Raw genomic sequence first — 16,997 nt, 5'->3', positions numbered from 1 at the left:
ATCAAGGAAAACAACAATCAGTTAAGAAATCAACATCTTCAATCTTCCAATCAGAGAAAGCATCTTAGTCTAAGGATCAATAAGTAAATCTTTACCAACAACCCCATAAGGCATTTGGAATTCTGCTTCTACTAACATTTTAATTTTCCCAGAGAAAGTCGACGAACGGCTGCCACCTCCGGGTGAACTCGCCTTGGGTCACTGTCTGTGCGGAGTCTGCGCATTCTCCCCGCGTGTGCGTGGGTTTCCTCCACGTGCTCCGGTTTCCTCCCACAGTCCAAAGATGCAAAGATGTGCAGGTTAGGTGGATTGACCATGCTAAATTGCCCTTATTGTCCAAAATTGCCCTGAGTGTTAGGTGGGGTTACTGGGTTATGGGGATAGGGTGAAAGTGTGGGCTTGGGTACGGTGCTCTTTCCAAGAGCCGGTGCAGACTCGATGGGCCGAATGGCCTCCTTCTGCACTGCAAATTCAATGATTCTCACATTGACCCTCTTAAGGCGAACTTTATTTTCCCGAGACTGAGAAACCCAGCCATGTCACTAACCCAGGTCTTTACACTCAGGGGCTTCGAGTCCCTCCACATTACCAAGATCCGTCTCCGGGCTACCAGGGAGGCAAAGGCCAAGACGTCAGCCTCTTTCGCCCCCTGAACTCCCGGATATTCCGCCACTCCAAAGATCGTTACCTCCGGACTCGGCACCACCCGTGTTTTTAGCACCTTGGACATTGCCTTAGCAAAGTCCTGCCAAAACCCTCTAAGCTTCGGCATGCCCAAAACACGTGGACATGATTTTCTGGGCTTCCTGCGCACACCTATCCTCAACCCCGAAGAAAGTACTCATCCTAGCCGCTGTCATGTGTGCCCGGTGAACTACCTTAAATTGTATCAGGCTAAGCCTGTCGCATGATGAGGAGGTATTAACCCTGCTTAGGGCATCCGCCCATAGACCCGCCTTTATCTCTCCTCCTAGCTAGTCCTCCCACTTGCCCTTAAGCTCCTCCACCGGGGTTTCCTCCGCCTCTGAAAGCTCCTGATAAATATCCGATACCTTCCCCTCTCCCATCCAGGTACTGGAAACTACTTGACCCTGTATCCCTGGGCAGCAGCGGAAAGGCCGGCACTTGTTTTCTCAGGAAGTCTCGCACCTGCTAATACCTAAAACCATTCCCTGCCGGCAATTTCAATTTATCCTCCAAGGCTTTCAAGCTGGAAAAGCTCCTGTCTATAAATAGATCCCCCATCCTTCTAATTCCTGCCCTCTGCCAACTCCGGAACCCGCCATCTAGCCTACCACGGTACAAACCTGTGGTTATTAAAAATCGGGGTCCAAATCGATACTCTCTCCACTCTTGTATCTCCTCCATTGCCCTCAGATCCTCAGAACCGCCACTACCACCGGACTTGTGGAATATCGGGCCGGCGAGAACTGCAGAGGTGCAGTTACCAGTCCTCCCAAATTGGTGTCTTTACATGACGCCACCTCCATCCGCTCCCATGCTGACCCCTCCCCCACTACCCACTTCCTAATCATGGCTATATTAGCCGCCCAGTTGTAATTGCCGAAATTCGGCAGCGCCAACCCACCGTCTCCCCGAATGCGCTCCAGCAACACTTTCTTCACTCGCAGGGTTTTACTCACCCACACAAGGCCCCAAATAATCTTATTCACCCGCTTGAAAAAGACCTTTGAGATGAAGATGGAGAGGCACTGAAAGACAAACAGAAATCTGGGGAGGACCGTCATTTTCACAGTCTGTACCCTCCCCGCCAGTGATAGCAGGAGCATGTCCCATCTCTTAAAGTCCCTTTCTTGTTTAACTTGTGCAGTGCCTCCCATTCCCAGGCCACCTGGATTCCCAGATATCGAAAGCTCTTCCCTACCATTCTAAGTGGCAGCTCTCCCAGTCTCTTCTCCTGCCCTCTTGCCTGGATCGCAAACATCTTGCTTTTCCCCATATTCAATTTATACCCCGAAAAATTGCCAAATTCCTCCAAGATTTGCATCACTTCCCCCATCCCCTCCAACAGGTCCGAAATGTACAAGAGCAGGTCATCTGCGTAGAGTGAGACTCGGTGCGCCACCCACCCCCGAACCAGTCCTTTCCAGTTCCTAGAGGCTCTGAACGCCATGACCAATGGCTCTATGGCCAGAGCAAACAGTAACGGGGAGAGGGGGCACCCTTGCCTCGTCCCTCAGCGTAGTTTAAAATACCCCGACCGTAGCTGGTTCGTACGCACACTCGCTACTGGTGCCTGATAGAGCAACCGCACCCAGTCAATAAAGCCCTCACCAAACCCAAACCTTCCCAGCGCCTTCCACAGGTAATTCCACTCCACCCGATCAAAAGCCTTCTCCGCATCCATCGCTACCACCACCTCCGCCTCCTCTCCTTCTGAGGGCATCATAATAACATTTAGAAGCCTTGGACATTGGCCTGGAGTTGCCTGCCCTTAACAAATCCCGTCTGGTCTTCCCCTATCACCCCCGGACACAGTCTTCTATCCTTGTGGCCAGTATCTTAGCCAGCAGTTTGGCATCCACATTCAGTAGAGAAATTGGCCTGTCTGACCTGCATTGCTCCGGATCCTTCTCCCGTTTCAGGATCAATGAAATCGAGGCTGGTGACATTTTTGGGGGGAGGACTCCCTTCTCTCTCTTGCTTCATTTAATGTCTTCACCAGCAGTGGGCTAAGTATCTCTGAAAACTTCTTATAGAATTCCACTGGGTAGCCGCCAGGCCCCGGGGCCTTGCCCGACTGCATGCCCTCCAGCCCCTTGATTATTTCCTCAATCTCAATTGGGGCTCCCAGCCCCTCCACCAGGTCCTCGTCCACCCTCGGGAACCTCAACTGATCCAGAAACTGCCTCACCCCAGCCGGGGGTTCCGACTCATAATTCACTATAAAAGTCCTTAAACACCTCGTTCATCACGCTGGGTTCAGGACAGTATTACCGTCTCTACTCTTTACTTTACCTATCACCCTGGCCACCTCTCTTTTCCTGAGCTGGTGCGCCAACATTCTGCTTGCCTTTTCCCCATACTCAAAGATTGCTCCCCTTGCCTTCCTCAACTGTTCCACTGCTTTCCCTGTGGTCAACAGACCAAACTCCACCTGTAACCTCCGCTGCTCCCTCAGTAGCCCCGCATCCGGGGCCTCCGAGTATCTCCTGTCTACCTGGAGTATCTCCTCAACTAACCTATCCCTGTGCTATGGCATTTCAACTGCTCATCTAAATGCAGCTTAAATGTTATGTGGGTTCCCACCTCTATCACCCTTTCAGGCAGCAGGTTCCAGATTCCCACCACCCTCCCACCATCCCCACTAAATCTCCTACCCCTTACCTCAACTCTATGTCCCCTGGTTATTCATCCTTCTCTCAAGGGTAAACATTTCTTCCCATTTACCCCATCAGTGTCACTCATAATTTTGTGCACCTCAATCAGGTTCCCCCTCAGCCTTTTCTGCTCCAAGGAAAACAACCCCAGCCTAACCAGCCTCCCTTCATAGCTGAAATGCTCCAGCATAGGCAACATCCTGGTGAATCTCCTCCACACCCTTCCTAGTGCAATCGTATCTTTCCGATAGTGCGGTGACCAGAAATATACAGTGCTAAGCTCATAACCTTCCTGCTCTTATATTCTATGCCTCGGCTAATAAAAGCAAATATCCCATATGCCTTCTTAACCACCTTATCCTGCTGCCTTCAGGGATCTTTGAACATGCATCCCTAGATCCCTCTGGTCCTCTGTAATTCCTAGAGTCCTGCCGTTCATCCCTCTGGTCCTCTTCACCTCCTATAGTCGTGCCATTCATTGTGTATTCTCTTGCCTGGTTAGTCCTCCCAAAATGCTTCATCACACACTTTTCAGGGTTAAATTCCATTTTCCATAGTTCGGCCCATCTGACTAGCCTGTCTATGAAGTACTATAATCTAAGGCTTTCCTCATCGCTATTTACCACATGTAAACTTACTAATCATGCCTTCCTTATTCAGATCTAAATCATTCATGTACACTACAAACAGCAAGGGACCTGCACCAATCCCATAGGTACACCACTGGACACAGCCTTCCAGTCACAAAACTACCGTTAACCATTACTCTCTGCCACCAAGACAATTTTGGATCCAATTTGCCAAATTGCCCTTGATGCCTTTTTGATTCCATCTTCATCAGTCTGTCTTGCGGGACCTGGTGAAAAGCCTTACTGAATTCCACATAGACCATATCAACTGCACCACCCTCATCTACACACCTAGTCACTTCCTCGAAAAATTCAATCAAATTTGTTAGTGATATTTTCCCCTGACAATGCGATGTTGACTATCCAAATTAATCATTGCCTCTCCAAGAATAATTCTATCCCTCAGAATTTTTTCAATAATTTCCCTAACACTGATGTTAGACTCACTGACCTGACTCATTCCCTTCTTGAACAATGATAACACATTAGCTGTCTTCCAGCCCTTTGGCACCTCCCTGGTGGGCAGAGAGGAATTGAAAATTAGCATCAGGATCCCTGCAATCTCCTCCCTTACCTCCCACAGCAGCCTAGGTTACATCTCATCTGAGCTTGGAGATTGATCCACTTTTAAGCCCGTTAAAACCAACAACACCTCTCAATGCTAATCTGTTCAATTATATCATAGGTTCCCGACTTCCGTGCTCTCCAATGACACAAGATTGGATTTCAAAACACATCATACCCTTGGAAGAAAGAGATTCACCAAAAGTGAAGTCTTCTTTACAACGGCTTTATAATTTCTTCACAATAAGTACTTATTGTTAACTTCTATGGTGTTCTACAGATAATCTTTTTACTTTGTGTCACCATGACACGTATCGTAAAGTTGCAAAGATTTAACCAAAACAAAAACCAGGCTTTACATCAAAGAAATTCCAAAATTCAGAACCTGCCTTTAAAGCCTTTAAACTCTGAATAGAACACCAACAATTACATGAGTTTTATGGGCAGCACAGTAGTTAGCACTGTTGCTTCAGTGCCAGGGTTTCAGGTTCAATTCCCGGCTTGGGTCACTGCCTGTGCGGAGTCTGCACGTTCTCCTCGTGTCTGCGTGGGTTTCTCCGTGTGCTCCGGTTTCCTCCCACAAGTCCCAAAAGACGTGCTGTTAGGTCATTTAGATACTCTGAATTCTCCCTCAGTGTACCCGAACAGGTGCCGGAGTGCGGAGACTAGGGGCTTTCCACAGTAACTTCATTGCAGTGTTAATGTAAGCCAATTTATGACAATAAAGATGATTATTATTATACTCCTTTTGTGGTAAACCAAAGGTAGTGAAAATGCATTAATGTTTTCTTTAGAAACATCTTGACCAGCTTGCATCTCTATTTTGTACCAGTTTTCAACCTTGCTGATGTGACTGCAAACCACTACCCTAGTAGTCTTCCCTTCTTCATGTTATGTGATACAAATGACTTGGTTTCACAATTTTAATATAGAAGAACATGAGGATTTTCTTAATATTCTCTGTAAACGGAAACATACTTTCACTAGGTCCATTAAGTGTGCAAAGGTATGTCTGATTTGCAAATAGCTTCAAAATGATCTTCTTTAATCATTTTCTCCATATTAGACTCTCTCTTTTCATTGTTTTGATCAAAACCAGATAATAAATTTGTACCGATGGGGATTTTCCCTCTTTACTCGAGTCATTTTCTGGTTTCTCCAAGAGAATTGCCAAGCTCTTGCTGGTGCTTGATAAAATTGAACCTTCATCTGCATTTCTTTCCCAATTTTATACAAGTACCTGTTTACTCTCTTATTTTCCCATTCTTTTTCAAGTTTATTAATCTTTTCATTCAGCATAGCTATTACTCTGGTGAGTTGAGTTGCCTTTGTTACAGAGTTACCTGTGCAATTCATATCCAAGTTTAACAATTTCATGGGGCACACAGTTCCTTTTGGAATGTTTCTTCCATGATTACTGTCTGTTCTTTTTTCAATTCACATGTTACATCTTCAAACTGTTGCTTAAAATGCTCCTTGTCAGCTTTCAAAGTTCGGATCTGCTCTTCTATCGCACACCACACCTTTCTTGTTCTCCAGGTTGTATTGAAGTTCAGGAATCTCATTGCTCTTTCCATAATTAAGTTCAGCAGTTCATCAGTTGGTTTTTAATTCTGCATTCAACCAACTGTTCTGATTCCTCAGCAATTCGTTTTCCTGTGACAGGCGCTCACGTGTTCTAATCAGTTCTTGATTTATATCAGCAAACTTATCTTTGTGCGTGAAAGTTGGTTCTCTACACTAATCAGATTTTCCTTTAATTGCTTGCTATCAGTAATAAGCTTCTCCTGTTTGGTCACGATAATTTTTAGGAGTTTAGCAAGATCAACATGATCCAAGTGTCTGCTGCAACACAGTTGTCACCTAGTTACCATCTACGCTGGCAAAATCTTTACTCAAAACTTTTAAAATTTCCAAGAGCTAGACTCACTTTAGCAGTATTCAGGGAAGAATTCGCTGGATTATCCAAATCCATATCACCAAAGTAGGTTCTGAGGGAACACGTTTCACTTGTACTATTGCTATGGTTTTAATACCCATTTCCTTCCACGATAAAGATTGCTTAAATGTTCCCGTTACTGCCACCTCGGCTTACCGTTCAACTTGCAAAAATGGATTTTGAGACGCCCAGTCTTATGGCAGTAAGAGCATACCTGTTTATTTACATCCCTTTTATTCTCTACATAGTCATATCTATTGACTAGAACAGCTTCTGACTTCTCCATGAACCTAGACTCTTCTATTCCGCTCTTCCCTATGGGTTGACAAATGGAGATCCACTGGCCCGAGTTGCTTATGTGATTATAGCATAGCGATGTCAGAATTTCTGCTTCCTGTGCCTTAGAAGCCAGTGGTATTCCAGGTGTGACCTAAGAGCTATTGGGATTCTCTTTCAAAATACCTCTAGTACCATTAGCTCCCTCACATTCTTAAAATTCTGTTTGAACTTCAGCAATCAAAACCACCAATCCCACATTTCGTTCTCCCCATCAAATTCCTGAAAGGCTCATTTTGCCTTTTCTTTAAAGTCCAAAGATTCAGCTGATATACTTCAAGGGTAAATTAGTGAGAATTAAGTACCGCAGCTTTATCTAATTTAATCTGAATATTGTTCTTCTGAAAGGCTGGAAACACATCCATAAACTTAAATGAGAGTCCATGTGTCCTTTAGCCGCTTCAGCTTTGCAATCACCTTTCCAAATGATACAAGATATCTCTCAACTCTCGTCTTCAATGTTATGATGCTATAATGAAGCTCGGAATGGAACTCAATTCCTCAACAGAAATATTACACTGTCTTTCACCCCGTAACTCAAGCTGTTCCCTAGAGAGTTAATGAACCCATACTCCTTTCTCTCTTTGAAACTAGAGCTGAAGCTTTGACATTTCCATTTCTTTCGAACTTTTCCCCTTAATTTAATATTATTTCATTTCTCTATCTCATCTACAACTGAATTCTTGCTAACTCAACTGAATTGCTTTCTGGGTTAACTTATCCTTCTGCCAAACCCAGACATTGTACTATTAACGCAACTATATTGGCTTTCTCAGCCCCAGCTTTTGGCTTTCTCAGCCCCAGCTTTTAATTTTAACTCTTAACCCCTCTGCTAATGTAATTAAACTAACCTTGGGTAACTTTTGTAATCATTCAGGAACAAATCTTCACTCTCCAGAAAATTTGTAGCGATTGACAAAGCTATTCTGCTTTTCAATAAGTATAGTAAAACTTGTCATTGAAAACTTATCAACCTTAACCTCAGCAAGTACCAGCACTCCTATTTGTCTGTGGATCCCAAATCCCACAAGTGCCAAATTTATATTACGATTCTTAGCCGACCAAGATGTTGGCAGGGTCCGATTAGTGACCAATAACCTGTTACTACAAAACATTGCAAGCTTAGACAAAGTCTGATATTTAAGGCATTTGTTCAGTAAAGAAAGCCACAAGATTCCACGGGTTTTGAACAAAGATAAATGTCACTATTCAAGTCCAGAATAAAATAATTTCCAATATCTATCTTATATGCTTACATTCAGAGCAAATATGAGGTACATGTGAATTAACAAGCCAACTGTCGTCAAACACACCATGGCGGCACAATGGTTAGCACTGCTGCCTCACAGCTCCAGGGACCCGGCTTCAATTCCGCCCTCGGGTGACTGTCTATGTGGAGTTTGCACTTCCTCCCCGTGACTGCGTGGGTTTCCTCCGGGTGCTCCGGTTTCCTCCCACAATCCAAAGATGTGCAGGTTTGTTGGACTGACTATGCTAAATTGCCCCTTCGTGTCAAAAAGGTTAAGTGGGGTTACTAGGTTACGGGGATAGGGTGGAGGCGTGGGCTTAAGTAGTGTGCTCTTTCCAAAGGCTGGTGCAGACGCGATGGGCCGAATGCTCTTCTTCAGAACTGTAAATTCTATGTTCTATGATCTATGAAATGGTAAACGCAACCAAAAATGAGTCCATGAATTTCTCAACAACCTAACTTGATGTCAGTAACAGAGTCAACCAATCTTCAGTGAAACTCTATTTTTCTCACAATGGATTCTCGTCTTCACCTTCGAAAATCTTGCCTCGGAATTCTCTCCAAAAGTCGCACCAACGCAGATGGCTTCAATAAGTGCTCACCTCACAGGGTTTCAATCTTATTTCCAAAGGCTCTGAGGCCCTGGATTCTTGAGTATACATTCAAGTATCAACTCACAAGCACAACTTCAGATCTTTAACCGCGCCAAGCAGAACAGTACTGCTCCATACAAATACTTTTGCTCCAATGGTCCACAGCACAGAGTCACCTGCTGCTTGGATCTCTAGGGCTTCTCTTGAGCCTTCTTCTCATAAAGTCTCGCGTCACATCCTTTGTCCTATTTGGAGCCTCTTTCCTTGCTCATCTCTTTTTAACTGAAATGGGAGCCTCTCCTGTCCATTTCCTCTCTGGAATGCTTTTTTTGTGAACTCTCCCGGTCTCCTGCCTGGGACCTATCTTCTTGATGCTTCCCCAAACACAGCCAATTCGCACAGGTTTCCACACCATTTTTCTTCTTGCACAAGGTTTGCAATTGGGGGAAGGGTAAATACGATGTTGTCAGACAAGAATTGAAGTGCATAAGTTGGGAACATAGGCTGTCAGGGAAGGACACAAGTGAAGTGTGGAACTTGTTCAAGGAACAGGTAACTACGTGTCCTTGATAGGTATGTCCCTGTCAGGCAGGGAAGAGGTGGTCGAGTGAGAGAACCATGGTTGACAAGAGAGGTTGAATGTCTGGTTAAGAGGAAAAAGGAGACTTATGTAAGGCTGAGGAAACAAGGTTCAGACAGGGCGCAGGAGGGATACAAGATAGCCAGGAGGGTACTGAAGAAAGGGATTAGGAGAGCTAAGAAAGGGCATGAACAATCTTTGGCGGGTAAGATCAAGGAAAACCCCAAGGCCTTTTACACATATGTGAGAAATATGAGCATGACTAGAGCGAAGGTAGGTCCGATCAAGGACAGTAGCGGGAGATTGTGTATTGAGTCTGAAGAGATAGGGGAGGTCTTGAACGAGTACTTTTCTTCTGTATTTACAAATGAGAGGGGCCATATTGTTGGAGAGGACAGTGTGAAACAGACTGGTAAGCTCGAGGAAATACTTGTTAGGAAGGAAGGTGTTTTGGGCATTTTTAAAAACTTGAGGATAGACAAATCCCCCGGGCCTGACGGGAAATATCCAAGGATTCTATGGGAAGCAAGAGATGAAATTGCAGAGCCGTTGGCAATGATCTTTTTGTCCTCACTGTCAACAGGGGTGGTACCAGGGGATTGGAGAGTGGCGAATGTTGTGCCCCTGTTCAAAAAAGGGACTAGGGATAACCCTGGGAATTACAGGCCAGTTAGTCTTACTTCGGTGGTAGGCAAAGTCATGGAAAGGGTACTGAAGGATAGGATTTCTGAGCATCTGGAAAGACACTGCTTGATTAGGGATAGTCAGCACGGATTTGTGAGGGGTAGGTCTTGCCTTACAAATCTTATTGAATTCTTTGAGGAGGTGACCAAGCATGTGGATGAAGCTAAAGCAGTGGATGTAGTGTACAGGGATTTTAGTAAGGCATTTGATAAGGTTCCCCATTGTAGGCTTATGCAGAAAGTAAGGAGGCATAGGATAGTGGGAAATTTGGCCAGTTGGATAACGAACTGGCTAACCGATAGAAGTCAGAGAGTGGTGGTGGATGGCAAATATTCAGCCTGGATCCCAGTTACCAGTGGCGTACCGCAGGGATCAGTTCTGGGTCCTCTGCTGTTTGTGATTTTCATTAATGACTTGGATGAGGGAGTTGAAGGGTGGGTCAGTAAATTTGCAGACGATACGAAGATTGGTGGAGTTGTGGATAGTGAGGAGGGCTGTTGGCGGCTGCAAAGAGACATAGATAGGATGCAGAGCTGGGCTGAGAAGTGGCAGATGGAGTTTAACCCTGAAAAGTGTGAGGTTGTCCATTTTGGAAGGACAAATATGAATGCGGAATACAGGGTTAACGGTAGAGTTCTTGGCAATGTGGAGGAGCAGAGAGATCTTGGGGTCTATGTTCATACATCTTTGAAAGTTGCCACTCAAGTGGATAGAGCTGTGAAGATGGCCTATGGTGTGCTAGCGTTCATTAACAGAGGGATTGAATTTAAGAGCCGTGAGGTGATGATGCAGCTGTACAAAACTTTGGTAAGGCCACATTTGGGAGTACTGTGTACAGTTCTGGTCGCCTCATTTTAGGAAGGATGTGGAAGCTTTGGAAAAGGTGCAAAGGAGATTTACCAAGATGTTGCCTGGAATGGAGAGGAGGTCTTATGAGGAAAGGTTGAGGGTGCTAGGCCTTTTCTCATTAGAACGGAGAAGGATGAGGGGCGACTTGATAGAGGTTTATAAGATGATCAGGGGAATAGATAGAGTAGACAGTCAGACTTTTTCCCCAGGTAGAACAAACTATTACAAGGGGACATAATTTTAAGGTGAATGGTGGAAGATATAGGGGGGGATGTCAGAGGTAGGTTCTTTACCCAGAGAGTAGTGGGGGCATGGAATGCACTGTCTGTGGAAGTAGTTGAGTCGGAAACATTAGGGACCTTCCAGCAGCTATTGGATAGGTACATGGATTACGGTAGAATGATATAGTGTAGATTAATTTGTTCTTAAGGGCAGCACGGTAGCATTGTGGATAGCACAATTGCTTCACAGCTCCAGGTCCCAGGTTCGATTCCGGCTTGGGTCACTGTCTGTGCGGAGTCTGCAAATCCTCCCCGTGTGTGTGTGGGTTTCCTCCGGGTGCTCCAGTTTCCTCTCACAGTCCAAAGATGTGCAGGTTAGGTGGATTGGCTATGATAAATTGCCCTTAGTGTCCAAAATTGCCCTTCGTGTTGGGTGGAGTTGTTGACCTTGGGTGGGGTGCTCTTTCCAAGAACCGGTGCAGATTCAATTGGCCGAATGGCCTCCTTCTGCACTGTAAATTCTATGATTAATCTTGGACAAAGGTTCGGCACAACATTGTGGGCCGAAGGGCCTGTTCTGGGCTGTATTTTTCTATGTTCTATGTTTTAAGTGCACTAGGCCTAAAACAAAAGGTATAAAAATGCCAGCCTGTGTACACACAAGTTCCCAACCGCTGTGATGTCCAAGAGGTAAATTTGGGTTTCATAAGAAGTCACACTGCTCTGTATAAATCCCCAAAATTACACTGTTGCTCGGAATTTGGATTGCTAGTCTCTTCTAATCCATCCACCTCAGTCCGTTTAAATTTTTAATTCTTTCATGGGGTGCAGGCATTGACGGCTAGGCCAGCATTTAATGTCCATCCCTAATTGACCTTGAGAAGGTGGTAATAAGCCACCTTCTTGAAACTCTGCAGTCCATGTGGTGTAGGTGCACTCACAATACTGTTTGGAAAGCAGTTCCAGGATTTTGACCGAGCGACAGCAAAGGAATGGTGATATAGTTTGAAGTCAAGATAGCGTTTGGCTTTTGGGGAACTTGCAGGTGGTGTTCCCATGCATCTGCTGCCCTTGTTTTGAGGTTGTAGAGGTTACGGAATTGCTGTCAAAGTTTCCTTGGTGAGTTGCTGCAGTGCATCAAGTAGATGGTACACACGGCTACAAGTGTGTGTTGGTGGTGGAAGGAGTGAATACTTAAATCGGTGGATGGGCTGCCAATCAAGCAGGCTGCTTTGTCCTAGATGGCGTCAAGCTGCTTCAGTGTTGTTTAAGCTGCCCTCATCCAGGCTTGTGGACAGCATTCCGTCACATTCCTAATTTGGGCCTGTAGATGGTGGACAGGCTTCGGGGAATCAGGTGGTGAGTTACTCACAGCAGGATTCCCAGCCTCTGACCTGCTCTTGTAGCCACAGTATTTATATGACAAGTCCAGTTCAATTTCTGCCCAATGATAACCCCAGGAGTTTGATAGACAGGGATTCATTGATTTTCATGGGGAGATGGTTGATTTTCTCTTGTTGGAGATAGTCATTGCCTGGCACTTGCATGGCACAAATGTTTTTGCCCAAGTCTGAACGTTGTCCAGGTTTTCCTGTATGTGGGCATGGACTGCTTCAGTGCCTGAAGAGTTGTGAATGGGGAACATTGCACCATCATCAGCAAACATTCCCACTTTTGACCTTATGACGGAATGAAGGTCATCAGTGAAATATTTAACTAACTAGATTTCTCCAATGCTGCACAGGGATTACATTACATTTGTAACATCTATAAATAATATTATAATATTTTAAATAGTTTTCTTCTAATGAGAAACCCTGTAGTTTGCATACAGATCAGCTGGTGGATCAAGAATGGAAGAAAAGCTTATCCATCAGATTATTGCTCCTGACACATCCAATCACAACTGATCCGCAGGGCCGAACACAACTTAGAAACCACTTTGTGAAAAACATGCTGTCTGTTACTACCCATCAATTCTCTAGCAAGAGAGATGTGGCCTAAAGGTAGTATTCATTCAGCTTCAGCAATCTCAGAGTAAACTCTGCAGCACTGATCGCAATGGGCTGTCAAATGCAATGCTAAAATACTTACTTTTGAAGAATACTTTTGGAACTGGAAGGAGGCTGTGATTGATATTGGGGAAAAGAGATTTGGGCCTCTTCTCCCATCTCTGTAGCAGCCCCTACAGCTGGGATCATGTGGGAGGAATATTGGAGGTTAGAGAGCAACAAAATGTTCATAAAAATCTTAGGAATGAGAGCGCAAGTAATTATGATTCAACAACATTTTCACAATATAGATAAGACTGTGATTATCTTTAACTGTAATTTAATGTCAGAAAATACATCCCAAAGTTTTGGTAATCAGCAGGAGGTGAGATTACTCGCTTTCAGAACAGAGAATCACTTCAAATAATAAATGACTAATGGACAAATTAATGTTGTATAGGGTCTGTGATGGATGTATGAGGAAATTAGGAAAGAGGTTTCAGGGATGTAGATATTTACCTCAGATCAGGATAATAAAATATTAGGATGTTCATTCATAAGTATATGGTACAATGAGTGAATAGCTTTGATTCTGCCGGTATAACGTGACAAAATATGGGAGAAGGAAAGAAGCATCAACATAAATCAGACTTCATTTCCATTACTACCTTAATGCAAAAAAAAAAACCCACGTAGCCTGGATTTACAATTTATAATTAGAGAGATAATTACATTGACTAGAAACAGCTAGTGCAAACAATTTAGTTGAAAAATTTACTTTCTCGGGTGACTTTCACTCTTATTGTCCTTTTCCTTTCTCACAATTAGTTTTTTTTTGGTGGCAAGATTACCTGCGTAACAATATTTCCAGTTAGTTCAGTAAAACTTGGAGATTTCTCTAAGAATCTGATGCGACACTATAAAAAATGCATGTCAAACAGAACTACTGCAGATGCTGGAAATCGGAAATGAAGACAGAAAATGCTTGAAATCCTAGAAAGGATATGATTGTACTAGAGAGGTTGCAGAGGAGATTCACCAGGGCTGCACCAACCCTCTGAAAGAGTACCCTACCTAGTCCCACTCCCCGGTCCTATCCCCGCAACCCCATAACCAAACCTAACATGAGCATCTTTGGACACCAAGAGAGGCTGGTTAGGTTGGGGTTATTTTCCTTAGAGCAGAGAAGGCTGAGGAGGCATAATCAAGGTGTACAAAATAATGAGGGACATTGATAGGGTAGATAGGAAGAAACCTTTCCCCTTTGTAGGAGGGGTCAATAACCAGAGGACATAGATTTAGGGTAAGGGGCAGGCAACTTGAGGAGAAACTCTTTCGCTCAGAACCAAAGAATTCCTACATTGCAGATGAGGCCATTCAGCCCATCAAGACTGCACCAACCCTCTGAAAGTCCCACTAGTCCCACTCCCCAGTCCTATCCCTGTAACCCCATAACCAAACCTAACCTGAGCATCTTTGGACACCAAGGGACAATTTAACATGGCCAATCAACCTAACCTGCAATTCTTTTGGACTATGGGAGGAAACTGGAGCACCCGGAGGAAACCCACGCAGACACGAGGAGAACGTGCAGATTCCACACAGACAGTGACCCAGCCGGGAATCGAACACGGGTCCCTAGCGCTGTGAGGCAGTAGTGCTAACCACTGTGCAACCATGCCACCCAGAGGGTGGTGGGAATCTGGAACTCTGCGTGAAAGGGTGACAGAGGTGGGTACCCTTACAACATTCAAGAAGTAGTTAGGTGAGCACTTGAAACACCATAGCATACAAGGCTATGGGCCAAGTGCTAGAAAATGGGATTAGAATAGATAGGCTGGCACAGACTCAATGGGCCGAATGGCCTCTTTTTGTGCTGTAAAACTCTATGACTCTATGAAATGCTCATGAAATCTGGCCGTGACCATGATGCGACAAAATTTCGGTCTCATTCCACTGCTGCCTAACCTTAGCGTATCCAGCATTATAGTTAATAAGAATATGTTATTTTTTACTTCTGTTTTGATACTGGACACACCATTCAAAATTCAATAAGTTAATTCATCCCCCCACCATCAATCCAATATCATCTCAAAGTTAAAAAATAACCTTCAGCATTTCCGAGACAGATAACCAACCAATATCAGTACGTATATTACTGATGTTTGTTTAAACAGGGATGAAAGGATAAGGGAAATTCTTGCCCCCATAAGACTGTCATCATTGGAAGGCTTCTGCTTTACCGGCAGTGACACTAATAACCTTGGGCTAATTGGATTTAAGATAACCTGGATATATCTGTAACACACAGAATGCAGAGAATCAAAATTACCGTTTGTGTTTCATAATGAGCCCCACTGAAAACTCTATTTTTCGGTGCTTCTCATCTGTATGTCGTTTTACTGCAACTTCAGTTGTTTGGTTCTTGCGTGCAATCTGCTCCATAGTTAGCTGGACTAAGTGTCCCACCACGCCATGCTGAGAGGGATCCACAGCTTGTATGTGTTGTAGAATATCCAATACCTATGAAAAATAAAGCTACAAAATTGAATGGATTTATGGACACACCACAGTGAAATCTGTATAGACACTCACAAAAGAAAACACTTCAAGAGATTCAAATTTAAAAAAAGATGAACTCTAAAATTAATTGCAAGTTTCAAACAATAAGAGACCTTCAATACATGAAGCCCTTCTTAAGCTTAAAACATGGACACAACCTGTTCCTAACCTGCTCCATCTGGAACTTCCACCGACTCGGGACCTCTGATACTTTCCATTATGGCTTGCCTCCTTTCTTCCCCAAATTTTCTCAAGTCTGTCATTTTCATTAGGTCTGTGCACAAAGCAGGTTCTGTGATGGAAACAGCTTCTCTGCTTTAGAAAGCATTTTACCCAGTATTCATTGTGGCACAGAACAGCTCTTTCTCTGGGACTGAATAAATGCATGGCTCTCTCCCGGTGATGGAGCAGTTTCTCTGCCTTGGTGGATGATGGATTAAGAAATCCCAATTTGACAACGACAATTTCCTTCACAAATCCTATTGCCACTTCACAATGGCCAGCACGCACTGACCTCATCAGCCTCCTGAACAAAGCTAAATGTGAGTGTTATCCTTTCCTGCTCCGGTGCTCTGTCCACGCATTCTTTGGCATGGTCGGGGAGAGAGGCTGCTGTTGACTGGATTCTTTCCTTTGCTTTCTGACGGTGGATCCAATTCTTTGATGAGCGTTGGCTTTAAGGAATGATGTGGATGGTTGTCCCAGGACTCTCTGCTGCTCTATCGTGATGGACACGCCCGAGAGTCCAAGTTATTAGTCAGTGCGCTATTAAAATTATTGCTCAACTAGAATACTGCAGATTCACTCCGATACACAATGTGACCCATTATTTGTTCCTTCCCAAATATTTTCAATCAGTTCTAAGATTTGCCGTTGGAAGCTTCAACTCAATCATATTTCCCCCATTCTTGTTCCACGATCATCCGAATGCTGGTAAGTCAAACTGAGAAACACAGTTAATTACTGAAGTTACACTCTGATCAAGTGAGTGCAGTTTGAAATGAAATAGGAATTTAGATTACAAAATAGTCAAATTAACACAGCGGAACACTGATGTGTGGGAGGGGATTCTTAGCATTGTTGCAGCTGATTTGATATTGATCATAATATCAGCTGGTTCTTCAAGGTTGTTGGGAAAATATATAATGACCATTTTGAAAATAAGGATACCTGCAGAAGAAGGATAACTGCATCAGTCCCCAAAGGTTTCATTATTGCTATGCCCTGAGTAAACTCTTTTTCATTTTGCAGAAGCTTTGGTTACAGTTCCACGACTGGGTTATAAATGAAGTTGGGTATGGCATTTGGTTACATTTGCAAATTTATTTCAGTGTGGTTTTACAGAGTAGCCCCACTTGTTCTGCATGTACCTATAAAGTATCTTATTGGAATCATACAGCATGGAAGATCATTCAACCCATCAAGCTCTGTTAGCGCTCTGAAAGATTCACTAACTATT

The 16,997-nt window shown here is 44.1% G+C and overlaps 1 protein-coding gene across 1 annotated transcript in view; it reads right to left on the bottom strand.

The window, feature by feature from the left end:
- fbxo21 (F-box protein 21) overlaps positions 1-16,997 on the bottom strand; it is a 48,416-nt gene that overhangs the window by 6,243 nt on the left and 25,176 nt on the right. The window contains exon 10 of the mRNA XM_072496314.1: positions 15,309-15,499. Coding sequence (XP_072352415.1) covers positions 15,309-15,499 — 191 coding nt within the window. The remainder of the gene's footprint in view (positions 1-15,308; positions 15,500-16,997) is intronic.

The sequence above is a fragment of the Scyliorhinus torazame genome, chromosome 1, assembly GCF_047496885.1.
Source record: "Scyliorhinus torazame isolate Kashiwa2021f chromosome 1, sScyTor2.1, whole genome shotgun sequence".
Taxonomy (NCBI): domain Eukaryota; kingdom Metazoa; phylum Chordata; class Chondrichthyes; order Carcharhiniformes; family Scyliorhinidae; genus Scyliorhinus; species Scyliorhinus torazame.
Note: the sequence above shows the minus strand (reverse complement) of the source record. Positions and strands in the feature narration are given on the sequence as shown.